A 16,642-nucleotide genomic window follows, 5' to 3' on the forward strand; every position below is an offset into this window, starting at 1 on the left:
GAGGACAGGGGGCTCCCGCTGTGGCTCTCGCGATAGCGGCGGGCCCGGAAGCTCCACGTCGTCGGCTTGGAGTTTACCCGGTCCGCAGCGACACCTCGGCGGGCGGCGCGGACGCGGGGCCATGGTGAGTGCGGGACCGTGAGGAGAGGCGGAAGGTGGACATGGATCCAGGCCCGTGAGGGGAATGGGAAGTGAGGAGGCTTCGGAGGGTGCCAGGGCCGGTGTCGAGCCGGGCCTGGAGGTGTCGGGGACCTGCCTGAGGGAGCTGGGCTTAGCTCTGGGCAGGACAGGCCCTTTGATACAGGCTTCCCTCTTCCCGTAGTACCTGAAGAACCTGTGGTGCTGTTCTGTGGTTTAAGTTACAGGGCTCAATAAGAAGAAAGTATTCGAAAGTCCTCCAATATCCTATGGTTGAACTCGCAGAGCAAATCTCTTGCGCTATGTTACTAGTAGGGTATTCATCAAGCTGCCCTAACGGGTGTAAAAGTGCTTTGAGTACGTGTTGCAGTTAACCTCTTAGGTCAGCAGTAGTTTGATCCTTAATAATAAGTTTCAAGGATAAGCGCAGAATCATGTGTGATTACCTTGCCTCCTTTTCTAGTATGTATGGCAGGAGAAGTAAACCACAAGTTCATTCTCTACTGTCAAGAATGATTTTAGTTGGAAGGGACCTTAAAGCTCCAGCCCCTTGTCACAGGCAGGGACGCCTTCCACTAGAGCAAGTTGCTCCAAACCACGTCCAACCTGTCCTCGAACACTGCCAGGGATGGGGCAGCCACAGCTTCTCTGGGCAACCAGTGCCAATGGCTCATTCCCCACACAGGGAAGAACTTCTTCCTAATGTCTGATCTCAGTCTCCCCTCTGTCAGTTTAAAAACATTCCCTGTGTCCTGTCACTACAAGACCTTGTCAACGATTCGGATTTCAGATGCCATGTTCATAAATTACAGATGCAACATGACAATTAGGTATCTTTTTCTCCTTTCAATATTTAACATACATAACCGCAGTTTTTACTAAGTTTATTCCACCACTAAAAATGCACAGCGCTCTGGTCAGATACTACCCATTAAGTTCTCCGAGCTAAAATGCTGGCAGCATTAAGTGAGCATAACAGTCTTTGAGTGTCTAAATGAATCTGTAATACCTTAAATATTTTAGAAAACCACTTTGCAGTACTTCATGTCTTTAAAATACTTCAGCTGACGTTGCCAGTGATGAAAGTGAAAGCCTTCTTTATAAGGGAAGGACTTAAAACTTTCCCTTCTGCAGTGTTTACAATGTAGGTTGCATTCTGAAACTTAATATTGGAATTATAGAAATAAGTTTATGATGGGCAGATGTTGTGTTAGCTTGTGATAAGTGGCTTTTCCACCTGTTTTTCAGGTGAAGCAGGAGAAATACTGATTTTTCTATCGGTTGTATCAGAAGTGAATTCTCTTTGCTTTGGTACTTGAGGGACACAGGAAAGATGTGCAGTGTATTCTTCTGTTTTGGCTGTGATGAAGATACTTTATACAAGATGAAAAAATTCTGAATTTCACAAAAGTGAATTAAATTGACTCATTGCCATTAGTGGGGATGTGATGTTCCAGAAACCCCTACAAAAACCAAATAAGCAGATGGATAGAAAAGAATCTGTCTTCTTGAAAAGGATGATTGAGTCCTTTTATTTTAAGGTTTAACTTCAGCTTTCCTTCCTCCATCATATTTCTCTGCCAGTTTTGGGGGGGGGGGGGGATAACCTGATATTCTCAATTCTTTCCCCCTCTAGCCTCTCCGACTTGATATAAAACGGAAGCTAACAGCTCGGTCTGACCGGGTGAAGAGTGTAGACTTGCATCCCACGGAACCATGGATGTTGGCTAGCCTTTACAATGGCAGTGTCTGTGTTTGGAACCATGAAACACAGGTGATGATTTTGGTTTTCCCATATTATGAAGCCTTCATAACTGACAGATGTATCAATTCTAATTTTCAATACTAGATACACAAGAAGATTCTTAAATCGCTGTTGCTAATTGACTACAGTCTCCAGTGTCTTACTGCAAAAGTGACTGTAATAGTAGACAAGGAATATCTTTAGCTGTGACTTTAGTTATGTTTTCTTTCCTAAAAATTTACTTTACAAGATTTATCTCCTTTGTGGATTCCTTGCAAATGAATGCCTTTCCTTCTGAAAGGTTAGGTGTCTCTGGCTTGTCCCTGCCATCTGTATTTGTGAAGGCTGTAGTAACTCTTAGACCTTTCTCTATCAAGTATAGTTGAAATTGAGCAGCAGCTCCAGAACCATTCAGAGGTGGGTTTGAGTTAAGAATGAATGGAGAGCATAAAGATGTTAAAAGAACAGAAGAGGCAAGTACCTCCTTTTTTGGAAAGGTGTGTTCCTTTTGAAAAGCGAGCATGTAATGTTACAGGATTCCTGGAGAGTAGCCAAATGCAACATAATAAAACATAGTAAAAACCCCAAACATATCAAATCTGATATTTTCTCCAGTGCTATGAACTTGTTCTTTTTATTTTTAGACTCTGGTGAAGACGTTTGAAGTGTGTGACCTACCAGTGAGAGCTGCCAAATTTGTGGCAAGGAAGAACTGGGTTGTTACAGGAGCTGTAAGCTATTGCTGTCTTGTGATTTCCATATGGAGTACTTTCTCCAGTTTATTTTCATGCTGTTCCTTTGTAGACCACATAATAATATGATTTGATAAGAATTTGTAGAAAAGAAAGGAGTATTTTGCTACTCTTTCCCCAAAATTCTGCTCTTGAAGTAAACTTAGAAACTTAAATTTTCTGTTTGAAAGGAGGGCAGCCTTTTTTGTCAGCTAATTCTGCATGTAGTGCAAGTTAGATCTAGGTCTGACTGTTACTGGAACACACTCAGTACTCAGTTTTGACTTAATATTAGTGCTTCATCAACTAAGATGAAACTGTTGACTATCCTGGATAAGATGACTTAGAAGTTTCTTTCTACTTTTGTTCTTGGTAGTATAGAAAATATTTTTTTCTTAGTTATAGTTACCCCTAGAAAAATCCTCTGCTTTTATTCCATGAATCTGCCTTGAGTGGAATAGTTTTATTCTAATCTTGGTAACACATCTTCCTTGATGGAATGAGTGGGTTTTGTCTGAATTGAGGTAATGCATAAAATTGTCATCTCTAATTTGTTTCTTGTCTTCTGCCTTAGACACAGAGTAAAAAAAAATTGCTGTCATTTCATTGTCTTATGCTGCTGTGCTGCAGTTACTTCAGGAATGCATAAGTTAGCACTGCTTCCCAAGAAGTACAACACTGCCCCTTTGGCATCACATGAGTTCAAATATCTGCATGGGAACTGGATTAGAAACTGATGAAATTTAGACCCATTTTTATTTTTTATCAGTTTCTTGATCTGATTCGGTGTGCAGCTGTATTTGTCCTCACCTTCCCAAGGGAGGCCGCACCGCTGTAGCAAGAAGCGGTAAGGAAAGGGCAAGACAGCTGCTCTCAGCAACAGGGCTGGCTGAGTCTTAGTGACTATGAAACAGTGACATCAGTCATTGCTTGTTCTGTGTGTTCCATGTTAGTTATACTGATGGGCTGGTCTCAAAAGAACATAATTTTCCTTTTGTGCTGTTCTGATGAGTGTTTTCTGGCATGCGTGTGAAAGAGAATAAGTAAATGCTTTGGATAAAACAAGTAATGTAGAGTTTATCACAAAGTTGCATTTACTTCGATGGCCTTGTAAGTCATGGTCATGTGGTAAAACAGAAGTTTTACCTGGTGTTTTATTCCTTGTCAGATTGTTCTCCAGTTTTATTCGTATTTTAAAGGTTTGGGAGTACTGCTTGTAATAATACTGTATCAGACATAAAATTATATCCAGTCCTCACCACCACCCCTCCCCCCCCCCCCCCCAAATAAAGCTCAACTTGAGAAAATAAAGTTGAAATCTTCTTTCCACAAGACTTGGAGCTGCAACTTCTTTCCTTCTGGCCCCACAGTATTAAACTGTAAATTTTATGTTGGAGGACTTTGTTTTGATATTAAGCATTAATAATTCTAAAAGCATTTTTGCACTTTTCCGTAATTTTAAATCAAATTATTGTTTTTAATAGGCCTTTTAGAATTGAAAATTTAGGTGAAGTTTTTTTCAGTTTTATCAATGTCCTGGAATAGGGTTGGGTAGTTTATAGATTTCTGAATAAAAGTATGCTTTGTATTATTAGCAGTGTACACAATACACATTTTCTTAACCATTTTGTTGTTAGAGGCTCTTCAATGGTAGAATATATTGGTTTATAGCTACCCTGCATTGAACATAAGGTGTATTATACAGACTCCTGTTTAAAGGTGGTTTTTCTTCCCTTTCACAGGATGACATGCAAATCAGAGTTTTCAATTATAACACCTTGGAAAGAGTTCACATGTTTGAGGCCCATTCAGATTACATTCGTTGTATTGCAGTGCATCCCACGCAGCCTTTCATATTGACAAGCAGTGGTAAGAGTTCTTTGGTATATTTGTATATCTGTTAACCAGCTATATTTAGGCTTTTGTTATCTGTCTAGTGAGGGGTTGCATGTTTTTTCCTCTTTCTGCTGAAACAGGAATCCTTGAGCAAGTAGAAAATGTGACAGTTATCACTTTGTTATTTGTTTGCCAGATGCATTCATGTTTTTTTTAATGGGATATCATCTGTACCTATAACTTAAAATGTAATAGCTTATGTTGTTGTCAGGGAAGACTGAAGAACCCTGTTGCTTAATATCTGTGCTAATTATTTGAGAGTCTGCTGCGCTGAAGTTCTGCTTAAAAAAGAAATTACATAAAGGTTTGGATTGTGTTTTCAGCTGGCCATGTGACTTGCAGCAGCAGGTAACTTGCATCTTTCATCCCCAAGAACTATTGAGCTATCTTATTTGAGGTGATTGATATGATGCGTGATTGAAAGATCACAGTATCCCAATAAATCTTGCCCAAGAACATCTGCATCATGTGACTCAGGCCTTTTCATTCCTGGAAACATTACTAATACAGTCAGAGCTCTGCAAGAATGCAGAGAACCTTGTGAATCAGAAGCACCATATAGTTGAAGCTAATATATTTACACTTCAAATAAAGGTGCTAGAAAGCTTGTTTGTCTCTGCTTCCTATTCCTTAATGCTCATCAGAGTAGGTGCTGCACAACAAAGCACAGGTTGAATTCCTGAATATCTGCCCAGTATTTTAAGATTAATAATTCAATAACTAAATATCCTTTCTTAATCTCCTGTTTATAAGATAGATGTATTGCTTATTTAGTTTTATCACTATTTTACTGGACAATCTATTTGAGAAACTTGTACTCCGTGTGGCCCTCCTGCAAGGAGGGACTAGAAATCTTACAGGTGAAAAATACATGGGGTATTAGTAACGCCCCCTTTCAAGGGGGCAGGGATGAGTGAGCCTTTTAATGCGTTAAGGATTCTGTAGCTGAAGAAGATAAGTATTGGAATATATTAAACTAACCAAAGCTTGGCTGTTGGTTTTTATCTCTTTTTCAGATGACATGCTCATTAAACTCTGGGACTGGGATAAAAAATGGTCTTGTTCTCAGGTGTTTGAAGGACACACCCATTATGTCATGCAAATTGTCATAAACCCAAAAGACAATAATCAGTTTGCCAGTGCCTCTTTGGACAGGACAATCAAGGTAGAGAAACTGTAACTTGGTTTTTGGTTTGGGGGTTTTCTTTTTCATCAGTAAGTAAATATCAGAGAACACAAACCAATAATAATGTATGGACAGTGGGTCAGAATTCTTAAAAGAAGGTGCAATAATAGAATTTTTCCTGAACAAAGACCTGAATGTTGGTCAGGTTTCTGTGCACCTACTAAATAATTCAGCAAAGCATCTTAACTGCTATGTAAAAGGTGTTTTTTTTCATGCTTTGGTCTGTTTATTGAATTGTTTACAAAGGTGTATTTAGCCTTCTCATGGTAGACCCTGATGAGTCTCACTTGCTGTGAAACTGTATTTAAGTATCTAGAACTATAGGTTTAGAGATGTCTGAGCAGTGAGACTTCCTCACTTTCCCTAGAAATTCCCAGTATGTTGGCCAGGTATCATTTCATATATTCTCAGATGCTGAGATGAGGTGTTTATAAATGTTGATTTGACGTGATAATCATGGGGAAATAGCAGTGTATCTACAACTGGACTTGATCAATTGAGTCCTCATTTAGCATGAGATTTGTCATTGATTTAATGTAACTGGAAAGAACACAATTCAGGACCCAGTTGGGGGCAACCTGTGTATGCACAAATTGTTAATTGCTTTTTCTGTGTCTATTAGTCAATTTCGTAAATAGTTACTACTTCTAACAAGCAGTGTCTTATATGATTTTATGTTATTTTGAGGTGAGCACAATGTGGTTTTTTTGTCCATGGTGGGAGAAGGATTGGTTGTTTGATAACCAGTTGTTTGGGTTCCTCACTTAAGAAAACAACTGTGTCTTTTGGAAGTAGTACATCTGAATACCTGCTGTGTTTGGCAAGGTTGGCCTGAATGCCAAAGATTTAAGAACTACATGCACTTTTTTTCTGGGCAGGTCTGGCAGCTTGGCTCTTCTTCACCTAACTTTACCTTGGAAGGCCATGAGAAAGGAGTGAACTGCATTGACTATTACAGTGGAGGAGACAAGCCATACCTCATTTCAGGTGCAGATGACCGGTTGGTTAAGATCTGGGACTACCAGGTATGTCTTCACCCTTTCATAACCTTTTATACAGACTGTCAAAGCAAAACCATTAGTGAGGAAACAGAGAAAGAGGGAAAGTATTTGAACGGACAAACAGATTTTGCCTCGTTTTTCCTTGGAAAGAAGAAAGTGGGGATGAAATATTTAATGACTTGTATGTAAATAAAAAGAAAAAATATTAACCCTTGAGAAAAGCTGCTGTGCATTTAAATAACTTCAAAATTAATTTGAAGAATTAAATCTGAAATAAGGTTGCCATTATTAACATTAGGGATTTTTCTTCTAATGCAGTAATTGTGCCTTTTGAACTTCTTTCTTTGGTGGATTAAATTGCTCCTCTTCTATGTTCAGGTGTAAATTTCATTAATGTATCTGCTCTTTCCATCCTTTTTTTTTTCCTCCGTTTTCTTGGTTCCCTTTCGTCTCCTTTTTCATTCTGTGCACGTTCGTAGGCACACGTGCATGCAGAGACATGCATGTACATTGGCAGGTTGCAGGGGTCATGAGGTGACTTGTTTGAGTGCCTTACAAGAAAGGGAGGTTGGATCCAGGGATTCAATTCTGTTACTGGAACTTGAAACTCTTTAAGTTCTTCCTGTGCATAAGTGCATGAAGGGCCAGAAGGGCAAGAGAAAGTTTGTTAGTAGTACTTTCTGGCTGCTAAACCATGTTGCCCTAGAGTAAACCCAAGTTTGGAAGGTAAAGCTGCTGCCGTTCAAGTATGCAGTACAATAATGACTTTTGCATAATGATGCTTCAGTTTTGCCACCGTCTACAGTTGTAGACATCATGTTGTCTAATCAGAGTTGTCTCAAGCAGAATAGGCCTTCCTTTCATGACAGTGTGAATAAATAGTCTCAAAAAGACAATATTAGATGTGTCTTCACCTGTAGTTAGATTCAGATAGATGTTTTGCCCTTTTGTTGTTTTTTTGGCAGCAAACTCAGCTTTCTGTCTTCCTTTAATCTGTTGTGCTACGTAGCTCTGAGAAAGCATATCTTCTAGGTAGAAACACATCTAAAAATAGAGAAAAACAACAGTGCCAAGGGAAATTAGTATTTTCTTCTGGGGAGGAGAAATTAATACAGTCATAGTTTTTAATATATTCATGCTATTGTTTGAACATCGTGGAAATAAATGTTATTGGAAGAGATCTAGAGCAATAGGTTTTCAGGTAAACTTTAGATTTGGGGGGGAGACCTTTACTTCTCTTTCAAGAAATGGAAGGTAAAAATTAGTGACGTGTTTATCATCTTTACCTGTGCTTCCTATTCTTTCCAGAATAAAACCTGTGTGCAGACACTAGAAGGACATGCTCAGAATGTGTCGTGTGTCAGCTTCCATCCTGAATTGCCTATCATTATCACAGGCTCAGAAGATGGTAATTTTGTATTTTCTGTTACATAAAGGATAGGGGAGGAAATTAAGGGAGTACTCTACTTGTGGTGTGGCTTCACACCTTCTGCCCTCGCACTGGGCAATAAAAGGCATGTGTTTCCTTTTCCTCTAGGAACTGTGCGCATTTGGCATTCAAGCACTTACCGCCTGGAAAGTACCCTCAACTATGGCATGGAGAGAGTGTGGTGTGTGGCCAGTTTAAGAGGATCCAATAATGTGGCATTGGGGTATGACGAAGGCAGCATTATTGTTAAGGTACAGTTAATGATTTTAAATGAGAAATGGTGATTCATCACTGTCCTGTGTATAGAGCAAGGGATTTCTGTTTTGGTGATACGTAAACCAGGGAAATTTGGCATTTTACTTTGCATTTTCAGACAGAGGCATGTCGTTTCACTAGACTGGGTGACATGGTCTAGGGTGAGGAGTCCTTGGCGAGGGCTTGGAACTAGATGATCTTAAGGTCCCTTCCAACCCAAACTGTTCTGTGTACATGTGTTCAGCTGAAAAGAAACTCAATGTATTTTCTGCATATGCTCAGTTGTTATGCTACACTTCTTAGCTTGGTCGCGAAGAACCTGCCATGTCCATGGATGCAAATGGAAAAATTATTTGGGCTAAACATTCAGAAGTCCAACAGGCCAACTTGAAAGCTATGGGCGATGCTGAAATCAAAGATGGAGAAAGATTGCCACTGGCTGTAAAGGACATGGGGAGCTGTGAAATCTATCCTCAGACAATTCAGCACAACCCCAATGGACGGTAATAGATTTAAGAACAAAGTACTTTTGACATTTATGATTCCTTTTTTCTTTCATATTGAAAACTTTTTTGAATGAAAGATATTAGTTGCATGTGTGCTGGTGGCTGGTGAAAGAGGTGTGTCAGTCCCAGGCACTGTAACATCAGGATAATGGGCTTCACCTGTAAGAGCTCACCACTTGAACAGACAAGTTGGACACTGTAGGTAGAGGAAGAAGCATGCAAACAAAATGTATGAGGTAATAGCAGCGAACCACATCCTTTTCTCATTTCTCTTGAATTGTCTTTTGTTAACAGATAAATTAAAAGAAAAGGTAAAGGGATCCAAGGTACAAGAACTGCTCAGTGGAGACAAGAGGGAATAGGAAGTGGCAATATGCTGCAGAGCAAATCCAGTTCTGTGTCATTTCTGCAATATACAAAGTTCTTTTATTGTGTCTGCATGAGCAGTGATTATATTGGGCTAGGGGCCTTTGACTTTTAAAATCATTTATCTACTTGATTATGCCTATTGAACTGAACACAGGTATCTAACAAATGAATCTGTCTTGTGCTCTAGGTTTGTAGTAGTGTGCGGTGATGGTGAATACATCATCTACACAGCAATGGCTTTGAGAAACAAGAGCTTTGGTTCTGCACAGGAGTTTGTGTGGGCACATGATTCTTCAGAGTAAGTGTTGCAGATGCTCATGTTTGTATTACCTTAACTTGCTGCTGTTAGTGTTTAGGTTGTACAAACCACCCTGGCCTGAAGACTAAAACCTGTGTGGATAATGAATTCTCAGTAACTTTCCTACTTAAAATTTTATTTCCAGCACTTTGCTAATTACTGAAGATAAATTAAATGCAGTTGTTTTGTAGCAGCTTATAATTGCAGTAATTCACTGCTTTGGAAGCTGAATGGTGCCTGGGGTTGTGTGGTTTGTTTTGTTTATTTCTTTTACAATGCAATCTCTCTTTAGGTACGCAATCAGGGAGAGCAACAGTGTTGTAAAGATATTTAAAAACTTCAAAGAGAAGAAGTCATTCAAACCTGATTTTGGAGCAGAAGGTAGGAATTTATCTTTCAATATAGATATGTTGGTGTGGTTTTTGTACAGTGTGGATTTCTTCCACCTTTATTTTCTTGCAGGCATCTATGGTGGCTTCCTGTTGGGAGTCAGATCTGTTAATGGCTTGGCATTCTATGATTGGGAAAACACAGAATTGATTCGCAGGATTGAAATTCAGCCCAAACACGTGAGTTTCTAGACATGACTGAAGATACTCGCCTCTCTGTGTTTACTGATTGCCTTGTTTTTTACTAGATTGCTCATTTTTCTTGATTGAAGCCAAGCTAATGATGGAAGTAATAACTTCAATTTCTTGGTCATGTAGCAGAAAGGGACAATAATCCCTGTATGTGTTGGCTTCTGGGGTTGTAAAGCTTTTGTTAGATGCAGTATATTTTAATTCATACGTCCTCCTTTCTTAACCTGGAGTCTCTAAACCAGTGCTGTTGTTGATTCTGATGATGCAGATTTTCTGGTCTGACTCGGGTGAGCTCGTCTGCATTGCTACAGAAGAGTCATTCTTCATTCTGAAATACCTATCAGAAAAAGTTGCAGCAGCCCAGGAAACACATGAAGGTGTCACTGAAGATGGAATTGAAGATGCTTTTGAGGTACCTTCTGTTTTAAAAAAAAAAAAAATGGAATAGGATTAGAGCAGCCTTCCGGTATCTGAAGGGGGCCTACAAGGAAGGATGCTGGAGAAAGACTCTTCATCAGGGACTATAGTAATAAGACAAGGGGTTATGTGTTTAAACTTAAACAGAGGAAGTTCAGGTTAGGTGAAAGGAAGAAGCTCTTCACAGTGAGGGTGGTGAGGCACTGGCAGAGGCTGCCCAGAGAAGTGGTAAATGCTCCATCCGTGGCAGTGTTCAGGTTGGACAGGACTTGGAAGAACTTGGTCTAGTGAAAGGTGTCCCTGCCCAGGGCAGGGGTTTGGAAGTAGATGATCTTCAGGTCACTTCCAGCCCAAACCAGTCTGTGATTCTGTCATGGAAGCAAATTTAGTCCTTACCATAGTCCTAATAAATTCTAGTTTCTAAAACACCAAGTACCACATGGTACACATGTGCCTGAGGAACACTGTTTATCATTTGACTTTGGTCCCTTGGTGAGAGCATCCCTGTTTGAATACCAGTATGACAGACCTTTGTGCCTGCATTTCTCACTGGACATCTGTTTACTCTTCTCACAGAGTTATAAAGGTTATTTCTACAACACGTTTGGGTACCATGTTTCCACAGCTTAAACTTTCTCTGCAATTTTCACATTTTGAAATGTTACTGAAATTTGAGAAGTGGGAAAAAAAAAAAATAGTGCTGTGAAATGTCAGCAAAATATTTCAGAAGGAAAATGGTCTTCGATTATGTTGCTTAATGCTTAGCTTGGTGCTTGCTTCCTAGATTTATAATTGGCTTAGTTATGAATTAGAGATCTCTTATGTTTACAGCATTTGTGTAAAACTAAAAGCATTTATATACTTCTAATCTGTATCTAAACTTAATTTTGCAACTGATAAGTATAGAATATTAAATTCAATTTGAAAGTGCAGTAGTCTTACTGCTGTCTAAAGTCCCTTTTTATTTATCTAATTAAATTAACTTAATTTGCAGGTTCTTGGTGAGATCCAGGAGATTGTGAAAACAGGCTTGTGGGTAGGCGACTGCTTTATTTACACCAGTTCTGTGAACAGACTCAACTACTATGTTGGAGGAGAAATTGTCACCATTGCCCACTTAGACAGGTGAGTTGCTGCTTCGGGATGTAAGCAATTGTTAAAGGTTCTCTCAACAAAGTTGGGTGAACCTGTGTTGTGTATTAATACTCTTTCTTATGTGTCATGCTAATGTGTAGTGGTAATGGGATTGTGGAGGGAGACAGCTGTGTTAGGTGGTAGTATATGTATATATGAACCTTTTTATGTGAGTATTCTTGCTATCAAAGAGCTACTAGATTTTTTTTTTTTTTCTAGAGATTGTTTGGTAGTGGATCTATTCAAGATGAATATTCTTTGTTTTGTTTCAGAACAATGTATCTTTTGGGGTATATCCCTAAGGACAACAGACTTTATTTGGGTGATAAAGAGCTAAACATTGTTAGCTACTCTTTGCTGGTCTCGGTGCTTGAGTATCAAACGGCTGTGATGAGAAGAGATTTCAGTATGGCTGACAAAGTCCTTCCCACCATTCCAAAAGAACAGAGAACCAGAGTTGCACATTTTCTTGAAAAACAGGCAAGAAATCTACTTCTTGGTTATCAAAAACTTAAAAAATGGGTTTATTCGTATTTCTAATTGAATTTGTTAAGCAATCCCAGTTATGTTAGCTGTAAGCATAAACTTTGGTTAATGATATGTTTGAGAATACTGTGACCTTCCGTTAGAGGGTTTTTGTTAAAACATCTGTTTGAGCCTTAACTGTCTAATTTTGGTTTTAGGGCTTTAAGCAACAAGCTCTTGCAGTGTCCACAGATCCAGAGCATCGTTTTGAACTTGCTCTTCAGCTTGGAGAATTAAAAATAGCATACCAGCTTGCAGTGGAAGCAGAGGTAAACATACTGAATTTGGTGATTCATACTAGTTCTGAGTATTATGAATCTGAAGAGGCCTTGTAAGAAAAGACAAATTTATGTGGGGATGCAGTACTGCTCCTTGAACACTGTATAAATGTCTCCAACTTTCCCCAGTGAAGCTCTTCTGTCTGTAAATCAGAGTGATTTGAGCTGTGGGATGGAGGCAGAAGAAATGGTTGCTCAGAAAACTACAGGAACTTCTGGAGAAAACAAAATGTGAACCAGGCCTTAATCTTCAGTATTTAACAGTGAGAGGAGGAGTGACAGGACTGAAAGCCTCTAGGCCATTGTTCCAGCCTTGACAGACTTACACTGAAGCACTGGGAAGGCTGACAGGCAGAGATTTGTCCGATAGCTCTTATTCAGAGGGTTGATCTCTGTTTGTGTTGTAAGCCAATAAAGTTGAGTGATAAAGCATGTTAACTTAGTTACAGACACAAATGCCTTTCTTATATTCTGAAGCTTAACTTAGGAGTTGTTACTGTTTAAATTGCCTAAGTTATTCCTACCTCCTCCCTCCATGCTTAATGAAAAAGTATTTATTTGGTGTAATGTTATAGCTGTGTAATGATAAAACTTGCTGTATCATGTTGTGAAGCTGCAGTAAACATGGTATCTGAAAGGGAAGACAAGTTTAACAATGGGATGTAGCACCTTCACAAGTAAACTTACATTTTAATGGTGGATGCTCTGAAAAATCTTTAAATGCTGCTCAGAAGTGTGAGGGTTATTTTTTGTCTCTCTTTTTCCTGCCCTCCCTCTCCCTTTTTTGTACCATTAGTCGGAACAGAAATGGAAACAACTTGCTGAGCTTGCCATTAGTAAATGCCAGTTTGGCTTAGCCCAGGAGTGTCTCCACCATGCACAAGACTACGGAGGACTGCTGCTCCTGGCTACAGCTTCAGGAAATGCTAACATGGTGAATAAGTTAGCTGAAGGAGCTGAAAAGGATGGCAAGAATAATGTGGCGTTTATGAGCTACTTCCTGCAGGGAAAGTAAGTAGCAAGCAAGAGATGAAGCTAGGTATGTTCTGCTTTCCCAAGTACAAAGAACCTCCTAGATTCTTTACATTGTTAGCTACAGCTAACTTAAGACTTGATGGAGAAAGATTGTAGCAGGTACAGAGAAGCCGATGCTATTTTATGGCAGCTGCGACTTTAAAAACCTGAATGGAAAGCACTTTAATGGGATAAAGAGGTAATCTTACATAAAAAAGAAGTCTGTAAAAATCACATTTTAAAACCTTCTAGGCTCGACTCCTGTTTGGAACTCCTGATTAAAACCGGCCGTCTCCCAGAAGCTGCTTTTCTTGCACGGACATATTTACCAAGCCAAGTTTCAAGGTAACTTCTAAAGCACATGCAGAGCATTAATAGTGTTGTCCAAGCTAGCTGTATGTAACAGAGACTGTTTGCATCTCCAGGGTGGTTAAACTGTGGCGGGAGAATCTCTCTAAAGTCAATCAGAAAGCTGCGGAGTCCCTTGCTGATCCTACAGAGTATGAGAATCTTTTCCCTGGACTAAAGGAAGCTTTTGTTGCTGAGGAATACGTTAAACAAAGTCTTGCTGACTTGCGGCCCGCCAGGGAATATCCCCTTGTCACTGTGAGTAAGAAATGGGAGTTCTTGTCTCTAGAAGAGCAATACTTGGTGCTGTGTAAAAGCAGCTTTAAGCAGGTCAGTGCAACCACTCAGACACTCCATGAAGCTGTGTTTTGGTTTTCTTGTAGCCAAATGAAGAAAGAAACTTACTTGAAGAAGCAAAAGGATTTCAGCCTTCTGGAGTAATGGCATCTGAGGTCAGTGTTACTACTAAGTATTCAAAGAAAGAACAACTTTGCTGTTGTACGGTAACATGTGCCCTGGAGAATATTGTGCCCCTAATGAACAAATCATTGCTCTTAGTGGTTTGACTGTAAGCACTGCAGCTGACTTCTGTGTTCTTTTGTTTCAGGCTCTTAGTCTACTTTAACTACTGATGACTTCTTGACTGCAGTTTTTTGTGTGGTTACTTGCGCCATCTTTTGTTAGTGTGTGTAATCACAGCATCTTACCACTGAACTTACCCTGCAGAAAACCAGTTTCAGTTGCACATTCAAATGCTGCTTCCCCTGCTGCTAGCTTTCTAAAAGCTCAGTAGTTGGAACGTGAGCACTCTTGCATATTACAGGAATCAAAAATGTTTAATGTTATTTGCTAGTGTGTGGTTATGGAATAAGACTATTCCGTATCTTACTGCCTAGGAATGTCATCTCAAGTATACTTTACATTTGAACATGAAAATCAGAATGTGAGAGCTTGTTAAAGACACCGGTGTTGGCACAGCTATTTGAGGCTATAAACTTCTAAAAGAACTGCAGTTGAAACAGAGAGAGAAACAGGAAGTCACAACTCTCCATTCTGTCTCCATTTTTTTCCTCACAGGCGATGTGCTACAAACCTTGAGTGACAGTTCAGAGAAGTTAGCTGACTTGAGCTAACTGTAGTTATAAGCTGACTCGCCTTTAGTGACTGTGTTTCTGTATCACGCACAACAAGTAATCACTACAGCACAATCAAACTTGTGTGCACATTTGTTAAAAAATATACAGAAATAGCATTGCACAAGTTGTCTAAAGCAGATTGGAGCTAGTTTGCATTAGAAGCTGAAAACAGGACCACTGATGTCAGAATATCTTTGCATTCAACTAATGATTGCATGGAAGTCCTTAAAACAGCAGGTCTCTCTTACAGCTGAGGCTGAATATGGGAAGCTTTGTGGGAGTTAATGAACCTAAGTACAGCTAATTGAATACTACCATTGTTGATCACTTATGTTAAGATAAAACTTGTGCAGCAGTGAAGAGAGAAGGGTAAGTGTTAAACTGCTACAGGGCATGGAACACAAAGACCAGCCACAGTACCAGTATTGACTGCCTTTGCTAAAACTGCCCTGACAGTCTCAAATAGCCTTGTCTCTTTCCTGCTGAGGACCTTGAAGATCACTATGCTTTCTAACAGCACTTCAGTATTTGTAATTTAACTGGTGGCTTCTGAAGGTTGTTTTCATTGTATCAGTCCCATCATCAACTGCTTTAAATAAACTTAAGTGGGGAAGCAGTAGTCTCTACTGGAGTGAGGACTAGAATGCTTAAGGGCTGTGAAGAAGTGGTTCAGGAATTACTGTGGGAATCTCTGAAAAAGAACCACAGCAGGAGGGGAGGTTATAGGTCTGCTGCTCTTGTCTTGCTTTTCTTAAAAGAACTTAAGGAATGTCTTTTTCATTAGAGGAAGGCTGAAGAACCAGCTCCATCTCCTAAACAAGATGTGATGAAGACGGTTTTACAGAGTTCTGATCTACTTCCAACAAAAGACCAAAAGGTACCAAGATCTTTTTTCATGAGCAAGCACTAAACTCATTTTACATAAAACACTCCAATGATAATGTGATTACACCTGGAAAATGTCACTCTGTACACTAATAGACCCAGCCAGCTTGGGACAAGTACAGTGTATAATCCCTTCCTGTTCTATGCAGAAGCTGTACACAGTAACAGTTGGTCAGAACATGGTGGAAAGTTACATCTCTGAGCTGCCTTCTTATCAAGAAGGCAGCTTCCCTCTACAGCTTCTGTTCCATCCAACTGCCTCAGTTTGGTATTCTGCAGAACATGTGAATACATGGTACAAGCTGGAAAACATGTAACCATATTAGCATCTACTTAATCTAGACTTCTGTTTTCCTAGACCCTCCTTGACTTGGAAGATGACTTGGATAACTTGGACCTGGAGGATATTGATACCACAGATATCAATCTGGATGAAGAGATCTTAGATGAGTGAACATACTATTTAAATAACCAAATCCATTACTCCAGACAAGGAAATGAAGATTTAAGGGTTGTGTGCTCCAAGTTAATTTTTTTTTTTATACTGCCAATGGACCATCTACATGTAGAAAGAAGGGTGGACCCAGGAATTCTAAAAAAAAAACAGCCTCTAGTATGTTGAAAAGTAAAGATGTAGGCCTGCTCCAGTGCATACTGAAAAATCACTTATTAAGCAGTTCAATAAAACCCTTTTACCCCTTCTATTCCTGAGTTCTCCCATTATTAGCAATTCTACTATTCGTAACTGAGCTTCGGTACTTTGTGTTGCAA

At 39.6% G+C, this 16,642-nt stretch overlaps 1 protein-coding gene across 1 annotated transcript; it reads left to right on the plus strand.

Moving 5' to 3' along the window:
* COPB2 (COPI coat complex subunit beta 2) lies at nt 1–16,440 on the plus strand. Its single transcript, XM_057429086.1, has 22 exons — nt 1–124; nt 1,775–1,912; nt 2,527–2,613; nt 4,356–4,482; nt 5,526–5,674; nt 6,574–6,720; nt 8,005–8,104; nt 8,234–8,376; nt 8,684–8,883; nt 9,443–9,553; nt 9,846–9,934; nt 10,016–10,122; nt 10,403–10,546; nt 11,546–11,676; nt 11,958–12,165; nt 12,369–12,479; nt 13,285–13,499; nt 13,755–13,847; nt 13,928–14,108; nt 14,234–14,302; nt 15,771–15,863; nt 16,230–16,440. Exons 1-22 carry the CDS (start codon nt 122–124, stop codon nt 16,323–16,325), a joined length of 2,742 nt encoding a protein of 913 aa, XP_057285069.1. The 5' UTR covers nt 1–121; the 3' UTR covers nt 16,326–16,440.
* The last annotated feature ends 202 nt before the right edge of the window (nt 16,441–16,642 follow it).

Source organism: Pezoporus wallicus, unplaced genomic scaffold, assembly GCF_028554395.1.
Source record: "Pezoporus wallicus isolate ANWC-B61680 ecotype Strahan unplaced genomic scaffold, APGP_CSIRO_Pwel_v1 contig_593, whole genome shotgun sequence".
NCBI classification, from domain to species: Eukaryota; Metazoa; Chordata; class Aves; order Psittaciformes; family Psittacidae; genus Pezoporus; species Pezoporus wallicus.

Bases quoted from the DNA above. Each gene is read 5' to 3' on its own strand.
- COPB2 (XM_057429086.1), top strand. The intron at 10,123-10,402 runs GTGAGTTTCTAG...CTGATGATGCAG, and splicing joins TTGAAATTCAGCCCAAACAC to ATTTTCTGGTCTGACTCGGG. The intron at 13,500-13,754 runs GTAAGTAGCAAG...AAAACCTTCTAG, and splicing joins AGCTACTTCCTGCAGGGAAA to GCTCGACTCCTGTTTGGAAC.